The 21,575-nt window shown below is 43.5% G+C and overlaps 1 protein-coding gene and 1 non-coding gene across 2 annotated transcripts in view; one reads left to right on the forward strand and one right to left on the reverse strand.

Annotated features, from left to right (window-relative positions):
* The first annotated feature begins 627 nt into the window (after positions 1 to 627).
* LOC123456900 lies at positions 628 to 733 on the forward strand. Its single transcript, XR_006634766.1, has one exon. It is a non-coding gene; the product is annotated as a U6 spliceosomal RNA (small nuclear RNA).
* Positions 734 to 12,940: 12,207 nt separating this feature from the next.
* Syap1 (synapse associated protein 1) overlaps positions 12,941 to 21,575 on the reverse strand; it is a 52,762-nt gene continuing 44,127 nt past the window's right edge. The window contains exons 5-7 of the mRNA XM_045140447.1: positions 17,374 to 17,432; positions 16,798 to 16,945; positions 12,941 to 14,463 (exon numbers count right to left, since the gene is read on the reverse strand). Coding sequence (XP_044996382.1) covers positions 14,336 to 14,463; positions 16,798 to 16,945; positions 17,374 to 17,432 — 335 coding nt within the window. The 3' untranslated portion in view covers positions 12,941 to 14,335. The remainder of the gene's footprint in view (positions 14,464 to 16,797; positions 16,946 to 17,373; positions 17,433 to 21,575) is intronic.

Raw genomic sequence — 21,575 nt, forward strand, 5'->3', positions numbered from 1 at the left:
GGATCAAAGGCTGGCACCACCAAGCCTGACCTCTTTTTTCACTTTTTTAATAGATTATTTTCTTTTACTTATTTATTTGACAGAGAAAGAGGGAGAGAGAAAGAGAGGAAAGAGAGAAAGAATGGGCACACTAGGGCCTCCGGCCACTGCAAACGAACTCCAGACGCGTGCGCCCCCTTGTGCATCTGACTAATGTGGGTCTTGGTGAATCGAACCAGGGTCCTTTGGCTTTGCAGACAAATGCTATAACTGCTAAGTCATCCCACCAGCCCCCCTTTTTCCCACTTTTTTTTTTTGTTTTTTTGAGGTAGGGTCTCACTCTAGCCCAGGCTGACCTGGAATTCACTATGGAGTCTCAAGGTGGCCTTGAATTCACAGTGATCCTCCTACCTCTCCCTCCCGGCCCTTTTTCCACTTTTTGATCACAGTAGAGATTTCTCTCAAAATATTCCTTGGAAGCTGGCTGTGGTGGCGCACACCTTTAATCCCAGTACTCGGGAGGCAGAGGTAGGAGGATCGCTGTGAGTTTGAGGGCAGTGGACTACAGAGTGAGTTCTAGGTGAGCCTGGGGCTATAGCAAGACCCTGCTTCAAACACCCCCCAACACCCCCCGCAGACAATATCACTGTGCTCACTCTACTACACATAGACTAAAATTGGAACACTACAGAGTTGAATAGAATTGTCCCTGTGAAATGATGACATGAAAACTTATGAAGTAGTCCATATTTTTACACTCATGCACATATACACATGAACACAGAGCACACACAAATAAATGAAATAATTTATTTAGTTTTTTAAATTTTTTTTTTATTTATTTGAGAGCGACAGACACAGAGAGCAAGACAGATAGAGGGAGAGAGAGAGAGAATGGGCGCGCCAGGGCTTCCAGCCTCTGCAAACGAACTCCAGACACGTGCGCCCCCTTGTGCATCTGGTTAACGTGGGACCTGGGGAACCGAGCCTCGAACCGGGGTCCTTAGGCTTCACAGGCAAGCGCTTAACCACTAAGCCATCTCTCCAGCCCATGTTTCTCTACATTTCTTTATACCTAGCCTAGAGAAATAGAGAAGTCAGGAGACTGTTGATGGCAGACAAACAGGAGGCTCTGCTAATGGCAGGTAAACAAGAGGCTCTGCTGGGATGAACAGCATTTTCTGGGGCCTGCATTGTTGAGCAAACTCCTTAAGATAAGGGGGACTCCTGGTCACAGGCCTACCTTGCACCCCCAAGGTGGGGCTTCCTGTGACTGACCAAAAGATCTGTTTACAAGTTCCTTTTTTAAATTTTATGTCTGTAAATGTCACATGTAAATTGTGATTTAGGGTTTATCTCCCATCCTGTTTTTTTTTTTCCTAACATCATGGTTATTTCCAATAAAAGCTGACACTCTGAACAGTTCACTGCTGCTTTCCCCCTGAGATGCCCTCTGGGGTGCAGACCTGGTATACCAGACTATCTTCTTTTTTCCTTTTCTTTCTTTTTTACCCAATTAAACTTTGCTTCACATGCCGTGAGTTGATGGTCTTACTTGTGTGACACTGGACCCCATAACATCTTTAAAAAACTTTTGTTTAAAAAAATAAGAATTTTGGGCTGGAGAGATGGCTTAGCAGTTAAGCACTTGCCTGTGATGCCTAAGGACCCCGGTTCGAGGCTCGATTCCCCAGGACCCACGTTAGCCAGATGCACAAGGGGGCGCACACGTCTGGAGTTCATTTGCTGGCTGGAAGCCCTGGCGTGCCCATTCCACCCCCCCTCTTTATCTGCCTCTTTCTCTGGCACTCTCAAATAAATGAATAAAAATGAACAAAAAATTAAAAAATAAATAAATAAGAATTTTGTTGAGTGCTTAAAATGAATGATTTTTTTTTGTAACTTAGTCATTTATTTGAGAAAGAGAGAGAGAATGGGCATGCTAGGGCTTCCAAACACTACAAACAAACTCCAGATGTGTGCACCACCTTGTATATTGTTAAAAATAAAAGCTTTAGGGCTGGAGAGATGGCTTAGCGGTTAAGCGCTTGCCTGTGAAGCCTAAGGACCCCGGTTCGAGGCTCGGTTCACCAGGACCCAGGTTAGCCAGATGCACAAGGGGGCGCACGCGTCTGGAGTTCGTTTGCAGAGGCTGGAAGCCCTGGCGCGCCCATTCTCTCTCTCTCCCTCTATCTGTCTTTCTCTCTATGTCTGTCGCTCTCAAATAAATAAATTTTTTAAAAAAGAAAAGAAATGTAGAGAAACATAACATTTTGCTCTTTTTACATTTCCCCCTCTGACATGGCACTGAGTTAAATCTTTGACTCGTGAGGGATAACATCTAGGGTTTGTTCAGATGAGGACACATACTGTGTCTGTAATACCATAAGTTTAATAGAATTAATTCTCATTTTCTCTCTCTCTTTTGCTCTCTCTCTCTCCATATATATATTTAGAATATTAATAATTCGGTGTCCTATGGTAAGGCCTAAGAGTAGTAATATCAAGGGACCAGCAATAGAAGAGATAAGGGAAGTTGGTCATGGAGACCAACTAAACATAGACTGAAACCAATTATTATTTTATCCAAAGCCATACATAGCCCCCCTTGTTTTTATAAAAACTAAGTCTAATCCTCTTTCACTTTGTCCCCCTCACTTTCACAGCTGTTGGAATGGGAGAAGCCAGAAAACTAAAGGTTTAGAGAACCAGGTGGTGGGGTCCTCAGGCTTGTGGTGGTCAAGCAGCTCCTTGTTTGAGTTTTAACATTTTGTTAAACATTTGATTCATTATCAAAAAACAACATCCTTGCCGGGCGTGGTGGCGCACGCCTTTAATCCCAGCACTTGGGAGGCAGAGCTAGGAGGATCACCGAGAGTTCGAGACCAGCCTGAGACTACATCATTAATTCCAGGTCAGCCTGGACCAGAGTGAGACACTACCCCGAAAAAAAACAACAAAAACAAAAAACAAACATTCTTGTCGCAAGACCACATATATGTCCCTAAGTTCAGCAGTAATGAGGTCTAAGGCTAGGTGATTTTGAAGTAGCACACCCGCAAGAGAGTTTACATTATCTCTGGGGAGATTCAAGGCTGTTGGTCACCAGGGGCACCCAGAGACAGCATCATGCCAAGGCCCACCAGCAGAGGGATGAAAGTCTCTCTCAGTTGGCACAGGCAGAGTTTGTAGGCCACATTTTTCTCTTAGAGGTACACCTGTGAAACAACACTGAGGAACAAAAGGTGGGAGAGGCAATATTTATGTATGGGGTGGTTACTCCTTTTGCACCAAAGGAGAGCAGGTGTCTTGACACAACTGGTCCTGGTTATGGAAATATTGAGCAGGCATTGAGCTCTGGTTGGCTTAAAGCTGGACAGGCAGAGAGACATAACTTGACTGGCATCAAAGGCTTGTCTTTTGCAGAGTCAGGGATGTGACACACACATGGAAAAACAGTTCTTTGGAACTGGGCAAGAGATAAGAAAACCTTTCCTGCCCATTTTACCTTCAGGGGTCCAGTCACCCTAATTCTACCCCCCTTTATTTCTCCCTCTTATGAGAAGACACTCTAACTGCTCTTAGGGGACAAAGGACAAAGATGTCATATTGTTTACTGTTTCCTGCTGAATGGGGCATGAAGTTGTGGCAGTTAGAGAGTCTCTCCCACAGAGGGGAACTATTCTAATGGACCCTGGAGTGTAGGCAGATAGTCTTGGAAGAGAACATTGGGGAGAAAGAATAAAAGTAAGGAGTTGGGCTGGAGAGATGGCTTAGCGGTTAAGCGCTTGCCTGTGAAGCCTAAGGACCCCGGTTCGAGGCTCGGTTCCCCAGGTCCCACGTGAGCCAGATGCACAAGGGGGCGCACGCGTCTGGAGTTCGTTTGCAGAGGCTGGAAGCCCTGGCGCGCCCATTCTCTCTCTCTCCCTCTATCTGTCTTTCTCTCTGTGTCTATCGCTCTCAAATAAATAAATTAAAAATTAAAAAAAAAAGTAAGGAGTTAATGGGAAGTGAGCACACAGCAAACTGGTCCTTCTTGTGGTCAAGGGAACCCAGGTAGATGAGGTGGATTGTGTCACGACCATCTGAGCATGAGCTGGCTGAGATTTTCTTCCAGAACTGTTCATCAAATGGCACAGCAGTATTCGACATGGCCTGAATCTACACGACTTGTAAAACAGATGAGATATATTAGTAGAGTTATCAGAAACATAACACATTGAACCTTGATAATAGGGAGTCATTGGGTGGCATGAAAGGCTGTACAAATGTATATTTTTTGGTCTCAGAACTTACTTATATATTCTTAGATTTGAAAATAACCCTTGTGACATCTATGGTTGTTTTTCTTTATTATAGAATTAGAACTATGGCAAAAAGATGTCTTAAGGTCTCATTTATTTCCCCTCTTGGAAAGCTCTTGTTGTATTATACCATTTATATATTTAAGGTATTTTTTATCTTTGGTTACACATTACTCTCTGAGTGTTTAAGACCATGCAGTTAGCCAAAATTTAATCAAGAATTAATTTTGGAGCTCACTAATGGCTCTCCTGAGACTTTAGGGACCCAGGAGTAGTCCTATAGCTTTCTGGTGTTTTCTGTCTGTGAGGATGAGTCAGGGCCGTGCTGGCCAAGTAGTTTTCCCTTCTTTGGGAAGTCGGGAGGACTGATTGCTCCTCAACTGTGACTCTCCTGTTTCAGACTGCACACCAATTTTGTTTGGGCTTCCGTATCCTCCCTGCTCGGGAAGACAGGTGACTTACCAGGGGGCCAGTCTCTCTCTCTCTCCTTCTCTTTTTTTCAAGGTAGGGTCTCATTCTAGCTCAGGCTGACCTGGAATTCACTATGTAGTTTCAAGCTGGCTTTGAACTCTCAGCGATCCTCCTACCTCTGCCTCTCAAGAGGTGGGATTAAAGGTGAGCTCCACCATGCCTGGCTCCAAATTTTTTTATTTTTATTTTTATTTTTATTTTTATTTTTTTTACAAAAAAATCACACTGAGGCTTCAGGAGGAAACAAATCAACCACTTCCCGGATAGACTCTGGACTGGACCTTTCTCTGCCAAGCAGGCCTCAGCCTTGCTAGGGAGCTTTTGCTTTAATCTGAAGGGCAATGACTCAGCTTCTCATTTGCATAATCATGGCACAGTGCAAGCAATTGATTTTCAAATTAAAAGCTGTAGATTTCCTTTAATGTATTATTTTGGAAACTGAAACCTTGCACATCTGATTGAGAGAAGGGCTGCAAGCCCTTGAGTGGGTTTCACTTCACTTTCAGAGTACCTGCAGGGTCTGTTATCTGGTAATTAACTGTCCAGAGCTTCTGGAATATCCACCTTTCTTTTCAGGGCCTACAAATGTGTTGTGTTTTACCAAAGGTTTCTGTTCAGTTCAAACTGTAGCTGCTATGTATAGAGGTAGACTTGATTGTTTTCCTTGTTTTATGTAATTGTTACCTTCTCATCCTTATTTCCATATCCTTTTGTTTGGGGGGGGGTTTGAGGTAGGGTCTCACTCTAGCCCAGGCTGACCTGGAATTCACTATGTAGTGTCAGGCTGGCCTTGAACACATGGTGATTCTGCTACCTCTGCCTCCTGAGTGCTGGGACTAAAGGTGTGCACCATCACACCTAGCTTCATATACTTTTCTTAAAATATTTCTTATATTTTTTATTTTTATTTATTTATTTGAGAGAGGGAGAGAGAGGAAGAGAGAATGGGCGCACCAGGGCCTCAAGCCACTGCAAATGAACTCCAGATGCATGCGCCACCTTGTGCATCTGACTTACATAGTCCTGGGGAATCCAGCCCGGGTCCTTTGGCTTTGCAGACAAGCACCTTAACTGTTAAGCCGTCACTCTAGCCCTTATATTTTATTTATTTGAGAGAGAAAAAGAAATAGGCAGAGATAGAGGTGGGGAGTGGGTGGGGGGAGAGAATGGGCTTGCCAGGGCCTCCAGGCTCTGCAAATGAACTCCAGACTCATATGCCACCTTGTGCATCTGGCTTATGGGTCCTGGGGAATTAAGCCTCGGTCCTTTGGTTTTGCAGGCAAGTGCCTTAACTGATCAACCAGCCCTTATTTGTTTTACATACATACATATATGTGTGTATGTATATATATATATTTTTTCTTCTTTCTACTGGTTTCATTCTAATTTATGTCCATATTCCTGTTGCTTACTGCAATTTACACTCATCTCCAGTTGATGTCAGTTATGAACTGCACATGAGAGAGATAGCATCTTCAACAAATGGTGTTGGAGAAATTGGATAACCACATGTAGGAAATTGAATCTAGACTCACTTCCCTAACCCTAAACAAAAGTTAACTCTAAATGGATGAAGGGCCTTAATATAAGACCTGAAACCATAAAATGGCTAACGATCCATGATATAGGCATAGGGAAAAATGTCCTGAATAAGACCCGAGTTGGCACAGGAAATTAGACACTCAACCACTGAGACCTCATAAAACTAAAAAGCTATTAACCATGTTTATTGCTTCTCTATTCACAATAGCTAGGAACTGGAATCAGCCTAGATGCCAATCAACTGATGAATGGATAATGAAGATGTGGTACATATGCACAGTGGAATTCTACACACCAGTAAGGAAAAATGAATTAATGAAATTTGAAGGAAAATGGAGGGAGTTGGAAAAAGTCATTCTAAGCGAGGTCACCCAGGCCCAGGCCCAGTCCCAGTCCCAGTCCCAGTTTTTTTAAAATATATTTATTTATTTATTAGAGAGAGAGAGAGAGAGAGAGAGAGAGAGAGAGGAAGGGAGGGAGGGAGGGAGGGAAAAAATGGGCACATCAGGGGCTCCGGCCACTGCAAAGGAACTCCAGATGCAAGTACCCCCTTGTGCATCTGGCTTACGTGGGTCCTGGAGAATTGAACTGGGAGCCTTTGGCTTTGCAGGCAAGTCCCGTAACCACTAAGCCATCTCTCCAGCTCATAGTCCCAATTTTATGGTAATTTTTTCACTTAGTTTTGCTATTCTCATAGCTTAGTTTTGCCTGTGTTTAGAATTTGTGTATGTGAGGTCATTATATCTTTTCAGGTCCTGTAAGGATCTCTGAAACCCCTCCTCCCATCTTCCCCTGCCAAGCATCCATAGTTGAGACTTCAAAGGCCACACTTTCCCAGCTAGACTGGCTCCTTCCCTGGACCAGACTGCCCAAGTCCCTTCCTTCCCTTGCAGGGCAGCTTGCACTGCCCCTTCAAGCTCTAGCTCTCTCCTAGGCTTCTTCTTCTTCTTTTTTTTTTTTTAAGGTAGGATCCCTCTCTAGCTTTGGCTGACCTGGAATTCCAGCCTCATCTTTATGGAATTTCATCCCTCCCTGGACCCAAAATCCTGCATCAACAGGGTCTCACTGTGTCGAGCAGGCTGGCTTCAAACTAGCTATCTTCCTGCCTCAGCTTCCAGCGTGCTTGGTGGTATAATATGCATATACAACCTCACCTAGGACCTGCCTTGGGTTTGTATGTTTGCATTCCTTTCCTCCCATAGTCTTTTCTTCCTCTCCTGCAGAGGTAGGAAGGTCTTCAAAGCCAGTACTACAGAGCTACATGGCCAGTCCTGGTCTCAAAAACAAAAACAAAAACAAAACAGAGGAAGAGCAGGGGTTGGGGGGAGAGGGGGTGGTGGCTCTTGCTTCTAGTGTCAGAACTTAGGAAACTCAGGCCTGAGGATTGCCTCAGTTCCTGTCCAGCCTGGGCTAAAGAGTGAAACTTTGCTTAAAACAAGTTATTTCTAGCCAGGCATAGTGGCACATGCCTTTAATCCCAGCACTTGGGAGGCAGAGGTAGGAGGATCGTGGCTGTGAGTTCGAGGCCACCCTGGGACTACACAGTGAATTCCACATCAGCCTGAGCTAGAGTGAAGCCCTACCTTGAAAGACCAAGAAAAAAAAAAGCATGTAGTTATTTTTGTAAGTCAAAATTATACAAGACGTTTATAATAGCAGTCTTGTGGCCTGCCCTACCCTGGGATTTCCACTTCCCAGGAGCCATTTTAACTGCCAGATTGTCCTGCCTCCTTCTGTGTCTCAGAATAATGTATTCACACTGCTCACTCTTGGGTTTTCCCTTCAGACTACAGCTGAGCCACAGCCTGCTCCAGTACCAGTGTTCCCCTAGCCAGCACAAACAACGCACCTTCAGAATTCCTGAGCCTCCCCAGACATCGTCAACAAAAACCATTGGCATCACTTGGCTATTGCGCCAGCTCTCATTCTTGTCATTATGAATTGACTCTGGTTCTATAACTATCACATAGTGAGTGGGATGGGTGGGTGGACTGGAGAGAAATGCAAACGTTTAGTTTGCCGTATTCAATATGAAAGCACAAGGTATTGGACATAACACAACTTTAAGAATACAAACAAATTGGGCTTCTGTGTAAGAAGGAAAATACTTAGTAGCAGAGGCCTGTAAGTTAAAAAGGAGATATAAAGGGAAGAGAAAGGAAGGGAGGAGGGTACTTAATAGGTTGGTATTGTATATATGCAAGTACAATGATTGAGATGGGGAGGTAATATGATGAAGAATGGAATTTCAAAGGGGAACGTGTCAGGGGGGAGGAAGGGAATTACCATGGGATATTTTTTTATAATCATGGAAAATGTTAATAAAAATTAAAAAAATTAAAAAAAAAGAATACAAACAAGGGCTGGGGGTGTAGTTTAGCCATAGAGAGTGCATCTGCCATGCATGAGGTCCCAGGTTTGATTCCCCCGCACTGGGAGGTAAAACAAGAAAACTGTTAGAACCAGAATCTCTCCATTTTTGGACTCTTGTCATTTCATTGTAACAGTTTTCCAAGAGTGACCAAAACCACCCCTCCCAATTGTCACCTTTCTAGAATGACTCAGATCACCTATCCCAATCATCACTCTCCTATAGTGGCCCAAGCCATGAGACATGGTGAATCGCCTTGCAACCAAAGAGTTCCATTGACCCCACAACTCCATAGTCCGATGTGCCTGGTTGGAGCCCTTCTCAGGTTTTCCCTGGAATAAAGCCTGTCTCTGTTGTTGAGTGAGTCTTTCTCTCTCTCTCTTATTTTATTTTTATTTATTTCAGAGCGAGAGAGAGAGAGAGAGGAAGAAAATGGGTGCACCAAGGCCTCCAGCCCTTGTAAACAAACTCCAGATGCGTGCACCCCCTTGTGCATCTGGCTTACGTGGGTCCTGGGAAATGGAGCCTCAAACTGGGGTCCTTAGGCTTCACAGGCAAGCATTTAACCACTAAGCCATCTCCCCAGCCTCCCCTTCTCTTTCTTTCCTGTTTTTTTTTATTTATTTATTTATTTATTTATTTATTTATTTATTTATTTATTTATTTTGGTTTTTCGAGGTAGGGTCTCACTCTGGTCCAGGCTTATTTATTTATTTTTGATTATTTTTATTTATTTACTTGAGAGCGACAGACAGACAAAGAGGCAGATAGAGAAAGAGAGAGGGAGAGAATGGGCATGCCAGGGACTCCAGCCACTGCAAACGAACTCCAGATGTGTGTGCCCCCTTGTGCATCTGGCTACCATGGGTCCTGGGGAATCGAGCCTCGAACCAGGGGTCTCAGGCTTCACAGGCAAGCGCTTAACCGCTAAGCCATCTCTCCAGCACCCCCTCTTTCTTTCCTGCTTTTTTTTTTTTTACTAACACAAACCACTTTGAAAACAAAGATAAGAAAACAGCCTCTGTGTGAAATGCTCATTTTTTGTGGTTCTGGGTTTAGACCCAGAGGTTTGCACAGGCTAGTTATACACTCTACCACTGACTATATCCTTAGCTGGCAGAGGTCTCCTTTAAGAGGCCCTTTAGACATAGGGGCTACCCACAAGAATGACTTAGGGACTTTAACAATGTAGACCTCCAGGGCTACACATGGGGCCGGTTGTATAAGGACCTCCAAGGAGGGGCCTGGAGGTCCTTACCAGTCAATGGTTCCCCAGTGTTTTTTGTTGTTGTTGTTGTTCACTTTTCTTTATTTGAGAGTGACATACAGAGAAAGATGCAAATATATACATATATATATATATATATATATATAGAGAGAGAGAGAGAGAGAGAGAGAGAGAGAGAGAGAGAGAGAGAGAGAGAAAATACGTGCACCAGGGCCTCCGGCCACTGTAAATAAACTCCAGATGCGCCACCTTGTGCATCTGGCTTTCATGGGTCCTGGGAAATTGAGCCTTGAACCAGGGTCCTTAAGCTTTACAGGCAAGTGCTTAACTGCTAAGCCACTCAGATGACTTTTACTGTGCAGTTGAGTGGGACCACGTACGGCAGAAGCCTAACTGGCTTACTCATTCCTCAAAGCAAGGTCATGTGAACACTAAGCCACCCAGCTGTGGCTGGGGATGTAGCCCAGTCCTCAGTGTGCTTACTTAGCATGTACCAAGCCCTGAGTCCACACATGCTAGGCACTCTTCTGACTCAACTATAACCCCAACACCTCCCTTATCTTTCAGACAGGGTTTATATAGCCCAGGCTGGCCTCAAATTCATTATGTAGCTGAGGATGACTTTCAAATCCTGACTTCCTACTTCCACATCCTACTTCCACATCCCAAGCCCTGGAATCATAGGTATGCACTAACCATGCCCAGTTAAGTTCTTGTTTTCTCTCTGAAACCCTTGCTTCTTTCTATTTATTCATCAGTAAGATTTTTTTTTATATATTTTACTTTTTTATTTGTTTATTTGAGAGTGACAGAGAGAGAAAGAGGGGGGGGGGAGAATGGGCATGCCAGGGCCTTCAGCCACTGCAAATGAACTCCAGATGCGTGCACCCCCTTGTGCATCTGGCTGACGTGGGTTCTGGGGAATTGAGCCTCAAATTGGGGTCCTTAGGCTTCACAAGCAAGCGCTTAACTGCTAAGCCATCTCTCCAGCCCAGTAAGATTTTTTTTTAAGCTTTGGGAAAAAGGGTTTATTTTGGCTTATAGACTCAAGGGGAAGCACCATGATGGCAGGGGAAATGATGGCATGAGCAGAGGGTGGGCATCACCCTCGGGCCCACATAAGGTGGACAATGGGAACAGGAGAGTGTGCTAAACATCAGTAAGAATTTTTAGTGCATGTACTGAGAGCCATATACTATCATCGCCAAGTTACTTGTAACTATGACTTTTTAGCTACTTAAAAACATTTCAGAGCCGGGGGTGGTGGTGCACACCTTTAATCCCAGCACTCAGAGGCAGAGGCAGGAGAATCACCATGAATTTGAGGTCAGCCTGGGACTACAGAGTGAGTTCCAGGCTAGCCTGGGCTACAGTGAGACCCTACATAAGACAAAAGAAAACACATATAAGAAGGCTGGAGAGATGGCTATGTGGTTAAGGTGCTTGCCTGCAAAGCTCAAGAACTTGGGTTTGAGTCCCCAGTACCCATATAAAGCCAGATGGATAAGGTGGCACATGTGTTTGGAGTTCTTTTGCAGGGGCTAGCATCCCTGGCACACTCATTGTCTCTCTCGTAAATAAAAAAAAAATATTTAAAACATGTCAGAGTTGGGCATGTTGGCACATGCCCTTAGTTCCTGTTCTTGGGAGGCAGAGGTAGGAGGATAGAAGTGATTTCAAGGTCACCCTGAGATTACATAGTGAATTCCAGGTCAGCCTGGGCTACAGTGAGACCTACCTTGAAAAAGAAAAGAAAACAAAACAAAACAACAACAACAACAAAAAAATTTCAACATATTTCTCTCTTTTTCTTTTTCAACACATTTCATTTTCTCCAGTAAACTTAAAAAACCAAACAGTATTTACAGGCAGAGGGCTCACTGAAAGTTGGGGCCATGATCGATAAAGCAAATTCCAGGCCTGCCAGGGCTACAGAGCTCCAACCTGTCTCAGCAGAAAAATAAAATTTTATGCCAGGCGTGGTGGCGCACGCCTTTAATCCCAGCACTCGGGAGGCAGAGGTAGGAGGATCGCCATGAGTTCAAGGCCACCCTGAGACTACAGAGTTAATTCCAGGTCAGCCTGGACCAGAGTGAGACCCTACCTCGAAAAACCAAAAAGAAAAAAAAAAAAAGAAAAAGGAAATTTTATTTTAGAAGTCTCAGGTCATTTCTGAACTGAAAACTGCAACAGTCAATGGTTTCACAGAATGTATGAGTTTATTGCTATAACCCGAGTTGTGGCAAGTGAGGCAGTTTGGTTCATTTTACTGATGCCTATCTCTAACTATGAACACAAAAATAGTGCTTACATCCAGGGCCAGCTCTCTCACTGACCACTTTTGCCAGAGGACCATAGACTTATTTTTTTGGAAGATTTTATTTTTATTTATTTATTAGAGTCAGAGAGAGAGAGAGAGAGAGAGAGAGAGAGAGAGAGAGAGAGAGAGAAAGTGAGAATGGGCACACCAGGGCTTCCAGCCACTGAAAATGAACTCCAGAGCTTGTGCCACCGTGTGCATATGGCTTACGTGGGATCTGGAGAATTGAACCTGGGTCCTTAGGCTTCGTAGGCAAACGCCTTAACTGCTAAACCATCTCTCCAGCCCCACAGACTTATTTTTATGAGTCTAAGAATATAGATGTGGACTTTTTTTCTTAAAAATATGTCTTGATTTTATTCCCATTTATGAAATAAAGGTTTTGTGAACAATAGGAAAGGTTCAAGAAGCAGATGGTTAGGAAGCTTACTAACATTAAACTACCTTGCTTTTTTTGTTTGTTTGTTTTTCAAGGTAGAAACTTTCACTCTAGCCCAGGCTGACCTGGAATTCACTATGTAGTCTCAGGGTGGTCTTGAACTCCTGGTGGTCCACCTACCTCTGCCTTCCGAGTGCTGGGATTATAAAGGCGTGCACCACCACACCCAGCTCCCACCTTGCTCTTTTAAAATAATCATAGTCTACGAACAGCTGTCTGCTGGCATATCAGAATATAAAGGTTAACAGCAAGTTCCAGAAGTTGTACTCAGAGGAAGAGAATTCTATGATGATTGACAGTTTAATTAAGCCACTTATACTGAGAGGCTATTACAATAAGAACAGAAGCTAAGGTAAACAGGCTTATTGAAGGTTATTAATACAAAAAGCACCGAAGGCCCCAGTTCCTACAAAAAGCATGATGTGAAATCTGTGGTATAGTCTTAAAAAAAAAAAAGGAGAGAAAAGGCTCCAGGGTAAAACATTTTCCTTCTCTAAATATTTTTGCAAATTGCACAGCAGTTCCTTTTCCCTTCCTTCCATCCCTTCCCCCCTCCTTTCTTTTCTTTTTCTTTTTAAAATAAGGTACTATGGATGAACTCCTAGGCCTTGAGTATATGCTAGGCAAGGCCCTACCACTGAGCAATACCCTCAGCCCTGCATAGCATTACATTTTTTCTTCAAGGCAGGGTCTCACTCCAGCCCAGGCTCACCTAGAACTCACTCTATATAGCTCCAGGATGGCCTCAAATTTACAGTGATCCTCCTACCTCTGCCTCCGACGTGCTGGTTTTAAAGGGTCTGCCACTGTGCCTGGCCTGCATAGTCTTTTTTTGTTTTTTGTAATGTTGAATTGTGTGAAGTTTACATCATACAAATAAACTCAATTGTCTAACCTTTTAGCTTTCAGACAGAATTTTAGAAAATGCCTTGCAAGAAAACAGTTTTGAAAGTGCTTCCCCAAGTTCTTTGGTATAATTTGGTCTTTCTCATAGTAATTAATTCATGAAGTAAGTACTTTAAGTATCAATAAAACATAAATGAGGAAACAGTCCATATGCTTAGAAAACAACAGAATAAGTTATGTTACTAACACTGTGGGAAAAACTTAATTAAAATTTTACCTGTGATTCTGTGGGAAAGATATCTATACTGCCTATAAGAACATCTCTATTTCAATTTATATGAAAGAAATGTTACATAAGACATCTCTTTTGGGCTGGAGGGATGGCTTAGCGGTTAAGGCATTTGCCTGCAAAGCCCAAGGACCCATGTTTGACTCTCCAGATCCCATGTAAGCCAGGCACACAAAGGTGATGCAAGCGCAAGGTCACACATGTGCACTAGGTAGTGTCTGGAGTTTGACTGTGGTGGCTGAGGCACTGGCAGACCAGATCTCTCTCTTACTCTCTCTCGCACACTTGCTAAAAATCCCTTTTATGATTATTAGAATACATGCTCTCTATGCTTTTTTTTAAAGAGTAGAAGCATATTTGAGCTTGAAAAAAAAGGATCATTTTGCAAGCACACGCCTTTAACTGCTGAGCCATCTCTCCAGCCCTGAAAGAGGATCATTTTGAATTGTATAAAATCACACTTTTCTGCCTTCTGATTCAGTGACTGTCAGAATTTAATGTCAGTCTGCAGAATGTTAAGAAATATTCTTTGATTTCAGGAGACAGCTAATTGTCCTCTTGGAGCATTTTCTCGATCTCTTTATCCCAGTTTTCATCGCGCTTCTCAGACTCCGCCACGACTTCATATTCCTGAAGCTCCTGCTGTAGCTCCTTTTCCCAGTCGGCAGAATCCTCTACAGGAAACAAGGGAGAGAGCAAAGCAAGATGATTCAGAACCTCTATAGACTGGGTCACTGGGACAAGTCCTAGGCATCGGGGTTTCTTGGTCCTCTGTCACACCGTGAACAGAACCCAGACCTTGAGTGCGCTCTACCACTGACTTCCATCTCCAGCCCTGGTTGTTTGGTTTTGATACAGGTTCTCGTGTAGCCCAGCTTGCCTCCCTCATTATGGAGACAAGGAGGACCTTGAACTGCTATTCTTCCTGCTTCCGTTTAGCCAGTTCTGGGATTACAGGTGTGCACCGCCATGCCTGATCAGCCAGATGTACAAAGTGGCTCATGCGTCTAGAGTTTTCAGTGACAGGAGGTCCTGCAGCCCCATTACTCATGCTCTCTCTCTCTCTCTGCCTATTTCTCCCTGTCTCTCTCAAATAAATAAATCTTTTAAAAAGGTTTTAAAAAGACAGTTACTTGTAGACCTTATCACTACTGAGCTTGCTCACTTCTCTGAATTCTAACTCAGCAAGCATAACTTACCTTTATAAAAATGTTTATTTAGGGCTGGAGAGATGGCTTAGCAGTTAAGGCATTTGCCTGCAAAGTCAAAGGATTCAGATTCAATTCTCCAGGACCCATGTAAGCCAGATACAGAAAGTGGTGCATGCATCTGGAATTCGTTTGCAGAGGCTGGAGACCTTGGCACACCCATTTTGCCTCTCTCTCTTTGTATCTCTCAAATAAATAAATAAATAAAATAAATATTTAAATTGTTTAAAAAATGTTTATTTAGCCAGGCATGGTGGCGCATGGCCTTAACCCCAGCACTTGGGAGGCAGAGGTAGGAGGATTGCCTGGAATTCGAAGCCACCCTGAGATGACAGTGAATTCCAAGTCAGCCTGGGATAGGAGTGAGACCCTACCTCAAAAAACAACAACAGGGCTGGAGAGACAGCTTAGCAGTTAAGTGCTTGCCTGTGAAGCCTAAGGACCCCGGTTTGAGGCTCAATTCCACAGGACCCACGTTAGCCAGATGCACAAGGGGGCGCATGTGTCTGGACTTTGTGTGCAGTGGCTGGAAGACCTGACGTGCCCATATTCTCTCTCTCTCTCTCTCTCTGTCACTCTCAAATAAATAAAAATAAAACAACAATGACAACAAAAAGATCTTTAGGTTAAATTTCCTTTTCACAACAAAAATTATAGCTGATGGCTATAGGATTGTAGTATGGTTGGTAAAGTGTTTGCTTAGTATGCACAAAGCTCTGGGCTCAATCCCCAGCACCCTACAAACTGGGTGTGGATAGGCACCCCTGCAATCCCAGTCTGGGATACAAGAGACCTTGATTCAAATGAAAACAAACAAGTAAAATTAAAGGTGACATTACCTCAAAAAATAGTAATATTTACACAACATTCCGAATCTCGATAAGCTTATTTGTATACAATGAAAATGGCCAGGCATGGAGGTGCATGCTTTTACTCTCAGCATTGGTAGGCAGAGGTAGGAAGATCACCATGAGTTCGAGGACACACTGAGACTATACAGTGAATTCCAGGTCAGCCTGGGCTAGAGCCTCAAACAACAAAAAAACAAAACACACACACAGAAAAACAACAACAACAAAAAAAGGAAAACAGACTTCCAGTTAAGATAGTGGCTTAACACCAAAGCAGCCTAGGGGAGAAAAAGCCAACCCCCCCCCCACAACAAAATACACTCTTCTAACAAGCAAGGTGTACAGGAAATTATCAACCACAGCAGAGAAGTAGGAGGGACCCAGAGCATCTAGAGACCACAGAAGGAGCAGAAGAGGCTCCAGAAGCAGCGGAACCACTCCCATGCGGCCTCAGCCATCAGGCTCAGCCTGAGCTGCAGGAAGAGCCAGGTGAGGGTGTGTACCACTATGCCTGGCTTTAGCTTTACTTTTTTTTTTTTTTTAATTTTTTTTTATTTATTTATTTGAGAGCGACAGACACAGAGAGAAAGACAGATAGAGGGAGAGAGAGAGAATGGGCGCGCCAGGGCTTCCAGCCTCTGCAAACGAACTCCAGACGCGTGCGCCCCCTTGTGCATCTGGCTAACGTGGGACCTGGGGAACCGAGCCTCGAACCGGGGTCCTTAGGCTTCACAGGCAAGCGCTTAACCGCTAAGCCATCTCTCCAGCCCCACTCCAGCCCTTTCTTGTTGCATAGCTTTGCAACTCACTATGTAAGCCAGGCTGGCCCCAAACTATTATCCTATTATTATCCTATTGCTCCACTAGTTTCAAGATAACACTTTTGTACAATCAACTTTGGAATTGGGGAAAAGAACATAATCTCCTTTTAAAATTCTTTTTGTTTTACCTTCTAGCACAGGTGTCTCCTCTTGCTTTTTGTCAAGCACAAGTTGCTCCATTTCTTTCCTCAAATCTTCCTGATTTAAGTTACAGGCATCAAAGGCGTCACTAACAAACTCAGAAACGCCTGGGCTGGTGGAAATGTCCTCCTCATCCTGAAATGCAACAAAAGAGCACTTGACATGGATTTCTATGGGCTGGTTATATGCTTGAATTCTGGTGCATGGCTTCTCACAATGTAATACAGCCTAATTTTTTTTTTTCTTTTCTCCCAGCTGTAAGACAATGCTCACTGTTCTCCATCCTTCTACCTTGCAGTTGCTTGGTAACAAGAGTTATCACCTGAGGCTATTATTCTCCCGCATAGTTTGGACCACTCCAACCATTTTCTGAGATGTCAAATGAACACATCTAGAATTATTTCTTCAGTAAACAATCTCACCTCTTAGCTGTACATCTTTGACCAGTCATATACCAGACTCCTCAATTTGCAAAAAGATAAAACCCATACACAGGTAGTTTTAAATGATATCAGAGACAGTTATAGACATTGTCTACGAGGTACAATGTAAAACTGTATTACCTCTTGAGTTTTAAGCTGAGATTTGATTACGACAGGTGGTGTTTTGGGCCGTACTGCTTCTAAGAAGCAAGAATAAAAGAAACAATCATTGCTTGATTCAGTTCTGAATAAGTATTATAGTAACAGCTAAAATGTTCACAAATATTTTCAGAAATGTGCTTTTTAAATTTTTAAAAATTATTTAATTATTTATTTATTTGAGAGCAACAGAGAGAGAGAGAGAAAGAGGGAGAGAGAGAGAGAGAGAAAATGGGCACACTAGGGCCTCCAGCCACTGCAAACTCCAGATGTGTGTGCACCCTTGTGCATCTGGCTAGCGTGGGTCCTGGGGAATTGAGCCTTGAACTAGGGTCCTAAGGCTTCACAAGCAAGGGCTTAACTGCTAAACCATCTCTCCAGCCCAGAAATAGGCTTTTTAATTTAGCTTTTCTGAAGTTATTACAGGAAACAGCTAGTGAAACCTCTTACTTTTGGGAAGGTATTCTTTTTTCGAGATAGGGTCTCACTCTGGCCCAGGCTGACTTGGAATTCACTATGGAGTCTCAGGGTGGCCTCGAACTTACAGCAATCCTCCTACCTTGAGTGCTGGGATTAAAGGCGTGCGCCACCACACCTGATGGAAAGTTTTTTTTTTTTATGTGGCTATATTAAATATTCCTTATGAGAAATTTCTAGAAGGAAACCATTTTTTACTTCAGTGTGAACAAAAGTTATCCTGCTCTCTCTGAAGCTCATGGGAATGAAGTTATTTATTAAGTTTCTCTATTGCCAAGCTGGCTAGAATGCACAAAGGAAAATGTCATGCTCAGTGTCAGCATTCTGCTCTGTCTCGGTTACCAAGTATACAACATAGTCTTTTTTTTTTTTTTGAGGTAGGGTCTCACTTTAGGCCAGGCTGACCTGAAACTTACTCTAGTTCCAAGCTAGCCTCAAACTCACAGATCCTCTTAACTCCTGAGTACTGGAATTATAGGTGTGCACCACCACATCTGGCTTCAACACAGTCTTAAAAAAAACTTTATTTATTTACTTATATGGATGTGTGTCCATATACACGTGCATGCACTGGTGCAAGTCTCTTGCCACTGCAAACAAGTACCTTTAACCACTGAACCATCTCCCCAGCCCCTAGACACTCTTTACTGAATACTGCCTCAAGTCCATTCTGTTAAGCAGGTAGTATTTGGTAAAAATAACACTTTCCAACAAAAATAATTTAAGGAAGCTGGGCATCCTGCATGCCTGTAATCCCAGGACATGGGAAGCAAAGGTGAAGGATCATTCATGAGTTCGTTGATGAATTTGAGGCCAGCCAGGGCTAAACAGCGAACCCCTGTTTCAACTAACTCTTATCACTGAGCACAAAAAAAAAAAAAAAAAAAAAAAAAAGCCTGGTGTGGTGATGCACGCCTTTAATCCCAGTACTTGGGAGGCAGAGGTAGGAGGATCGCCTTGAGTTCAAGGCCACCCTCCATAGTGAATTCCAGGTCAGCTGGAGCTAGAGTGAAACCCTACCTTGAAATACCATAAAAAAAAAAGCAAAAACCAAAACACATCTAATAGGCAGGTGTGGTGGCTCATGTTTATAATCCCAGAACGCAAGAGGCTGAGGCAGTAGGATCACTGAGAGTTTGATGTTCCAGACTATGCTAAATAGTTAGTTCTAGGGTCAGCTCTAAGCTATGGAGTGGGACTCTGTTCCAAAGTCTTTGTTTTGTTCTTTTGAGGTGGGGTTTCACTCTAGCTCAGGGTGACCTAGAATTATTTAGTCTCAGGCTGGCCTTGAACTCATGGCAATCCTCCTTATCTCTGCCTTCTGAGTGCTGGGATTAAAGGTATGTGCCACTACAGCTGGCCCAAAGTCTTTTTAAAAAATATATTTTAAGATGGCTTAGCGGTTAAGCAGTTGCCTGTGAAGCCTAAGGACCCCGGTTCGAGGCTCGGTTCCCCAGGTCCCACGTTAGCCAGATGCACAAGGGGGCGCACGCGTCTGGAGTTCGTTTGCAGAGGCTGGAAGCCCTGGTGCGCCCATTCTCTCTCTCTTCCTCTATCTGTCTTTCTCTCTATGTCTGTCGCTCTCAAATAAATAAATAAAAAATGAACAAAAAAAAAATATATATATATACATATTTTATTTTTATTTATTTGAGAGAGAGAAAAAACAGAGAATGGGCGTGATAGGGCCTCCAGCCCCTGCAAACAAACTCCAGATGCATGCACCTCCTTGTGTGTCTGGTTTACGTGGGGTCCTGGGGAATCAAACCTGGGTCTTTTGGCTTTACAAGCAAACACCTTAATTGTGAAGCCATCTCTCCAGCCCCAAAGTCTTTTTAAAAATATTTTATTTTTATTTATTTATTTGAGAGACAGAGAGAGAATGGGTGTGCCAGGGCCTCCAGCCACTGCAAACAAACTCTAGATGCATGTGCCACCTTGTGCATCTGGATTACATGGGTCCTGGTGAATCGAACTGAGGTCCTTTGGCTTTGCAGGCAAGCACCTTAACTGCTAAGCCATCTCTCCAGCCCACCAATGTAATTTTTATTTTTATTTTTTAATTTTTTTTTACTTATTTACTAGAGACAGAGAAAAGAGAGAGAGAAAGAGAGAGAGAAAGTGAATGAATAAATGGGCACACCAGGGCCTCTAGCCTCTGTAAACAAACTCCAGACTCATACACCACTATGTGCATCTGGCTTATATGGGACCCAGAGAATTGAACCTGGGTTCTTAGGCTTCACAGGAAAGTGCATCAACTTAGCAACTGCTAAGCCATCTCTCCAGCCCCCAGTGTATTTAAAAAAATATTCTGGGGCCAGGCGTGGTGGCGCACGCCTTTAATCCCAGCACTCAGGAGGCAGAGGTGGGAGTATCGCCGTGACTTCGAGGCCACCCTGAAGACTACATAGTGAGTTCCAGGTCAGCCTGGACTAGAGTGAGACCCTACCTTGAAAAACCAAAAAATAAAAATAAATAAATAAAACTATTCTGGGGGCTGGAGACATGGCTTAGCACAAGGCACTTGCCTGTGAAGCTTAAGGACCCAGGTTTGATTCCCCAGTACCCTTGTTAGCCAGACGCACAAGGTGGCACATGCATTTGGAATTCATTTGCAGTGGCTGGAGGCCCTGGTACATCCTTCTCTCTCTAATAAATAAATAAATAAAAACAAGGAGGGTGGGAGGGAGAGAGAGGATATGTGTGGGCATGCCAGGGCCTCTTGCCACTGTAAATCAACTCTAGTCACATGCACCATGTTGTGCATCTGGTTTTATGTGGGTACTGGGGAATCAAACTCAGGCCATCAGGTTTTGTAAGCAAGTACCTTTAACAGTTGAGCCATATCTCCAGCCCCTGTCCCACAATCTTTTTTTTTTTTTTTCCCAAGGAAGAGTTTCACTCTGGTCCAGGATGACCTAGAATTCACTATGTAGTCTCAGGGTGGCCTCGAACTCATGGCAATGCTCGGATTAAAGGTGTGTGCCACCATGCCTGGCCCAAAGTCTTTTAAAAATTGGAAAAAGAAGTCAGCCTTGGTAGTACACACCTTTAATCCCCACACTCAGTAGGCAGAGGTAGGAGGATCACTGTGAGTTTGAGGCCACCCCTGAGACTACATAATGAATTCCAGGTCAGCTTGGGCTAGAGTGAGACCTTACTTTGAAAAACCAAAATCAAAATTTGAAAAAGAGAAAGTAAGTTAATTTAAGGAAATGTGAAACAATGATAGACCACTTGGATGTATGCTAGCATCTTCAAACAAAATGTAAAAAAAAAAAAAAAATTCCTCTTTAGGCCAGGCCTCACTCTTACCCAGGCTGACCTTGAACTTAGGGCAATGTTCCTTCCACAGCCTCCCAAATGGTGGGAATAAAGGTGTAGGCCACTACGCTCTGCTCTAAAATGGCAACATTTTTTTAAAAAGATTCTCTTACCTTCTTTTCTCTTTTATTTTTATTTATTTGAGAGAGAGAGAGCAAGAGCGAGAGCGAGGGAGTAAGCACGAATGGGCACAACAGGGCCTCCAGACACTGCAAATGAACTCTAGATGCATATGCCACCCTAATCATCTGGCTTACATGGGTCCTGAGGAATTGAACCAGGGTCCTTTGGCTTTTCAGGCAAGTGCTTTAAGCACTAAACTATCTCTCCAGCCCCAAAATGGCAAATTTTATTGAGCAGGGCAACTTCATTAACATGAG

The sequence above is a fragment of the Jaculus jaculus genome, chromosome X (genome assembly GCF_020740685.1).
Source record: "Jaculus jaculus isolate mJacJac1 chromosome X, mJacJac1.mat.Y.cur, whole genome shotgun sequence".
In the NCBI taxonomy this organism is placed as follows: domain Eukaryota; kingdom Metazoa; phylum Chordata; class Mammalia; order Rodentia; family Dipodidae; genus Jaculus; species Jaculus jaculus.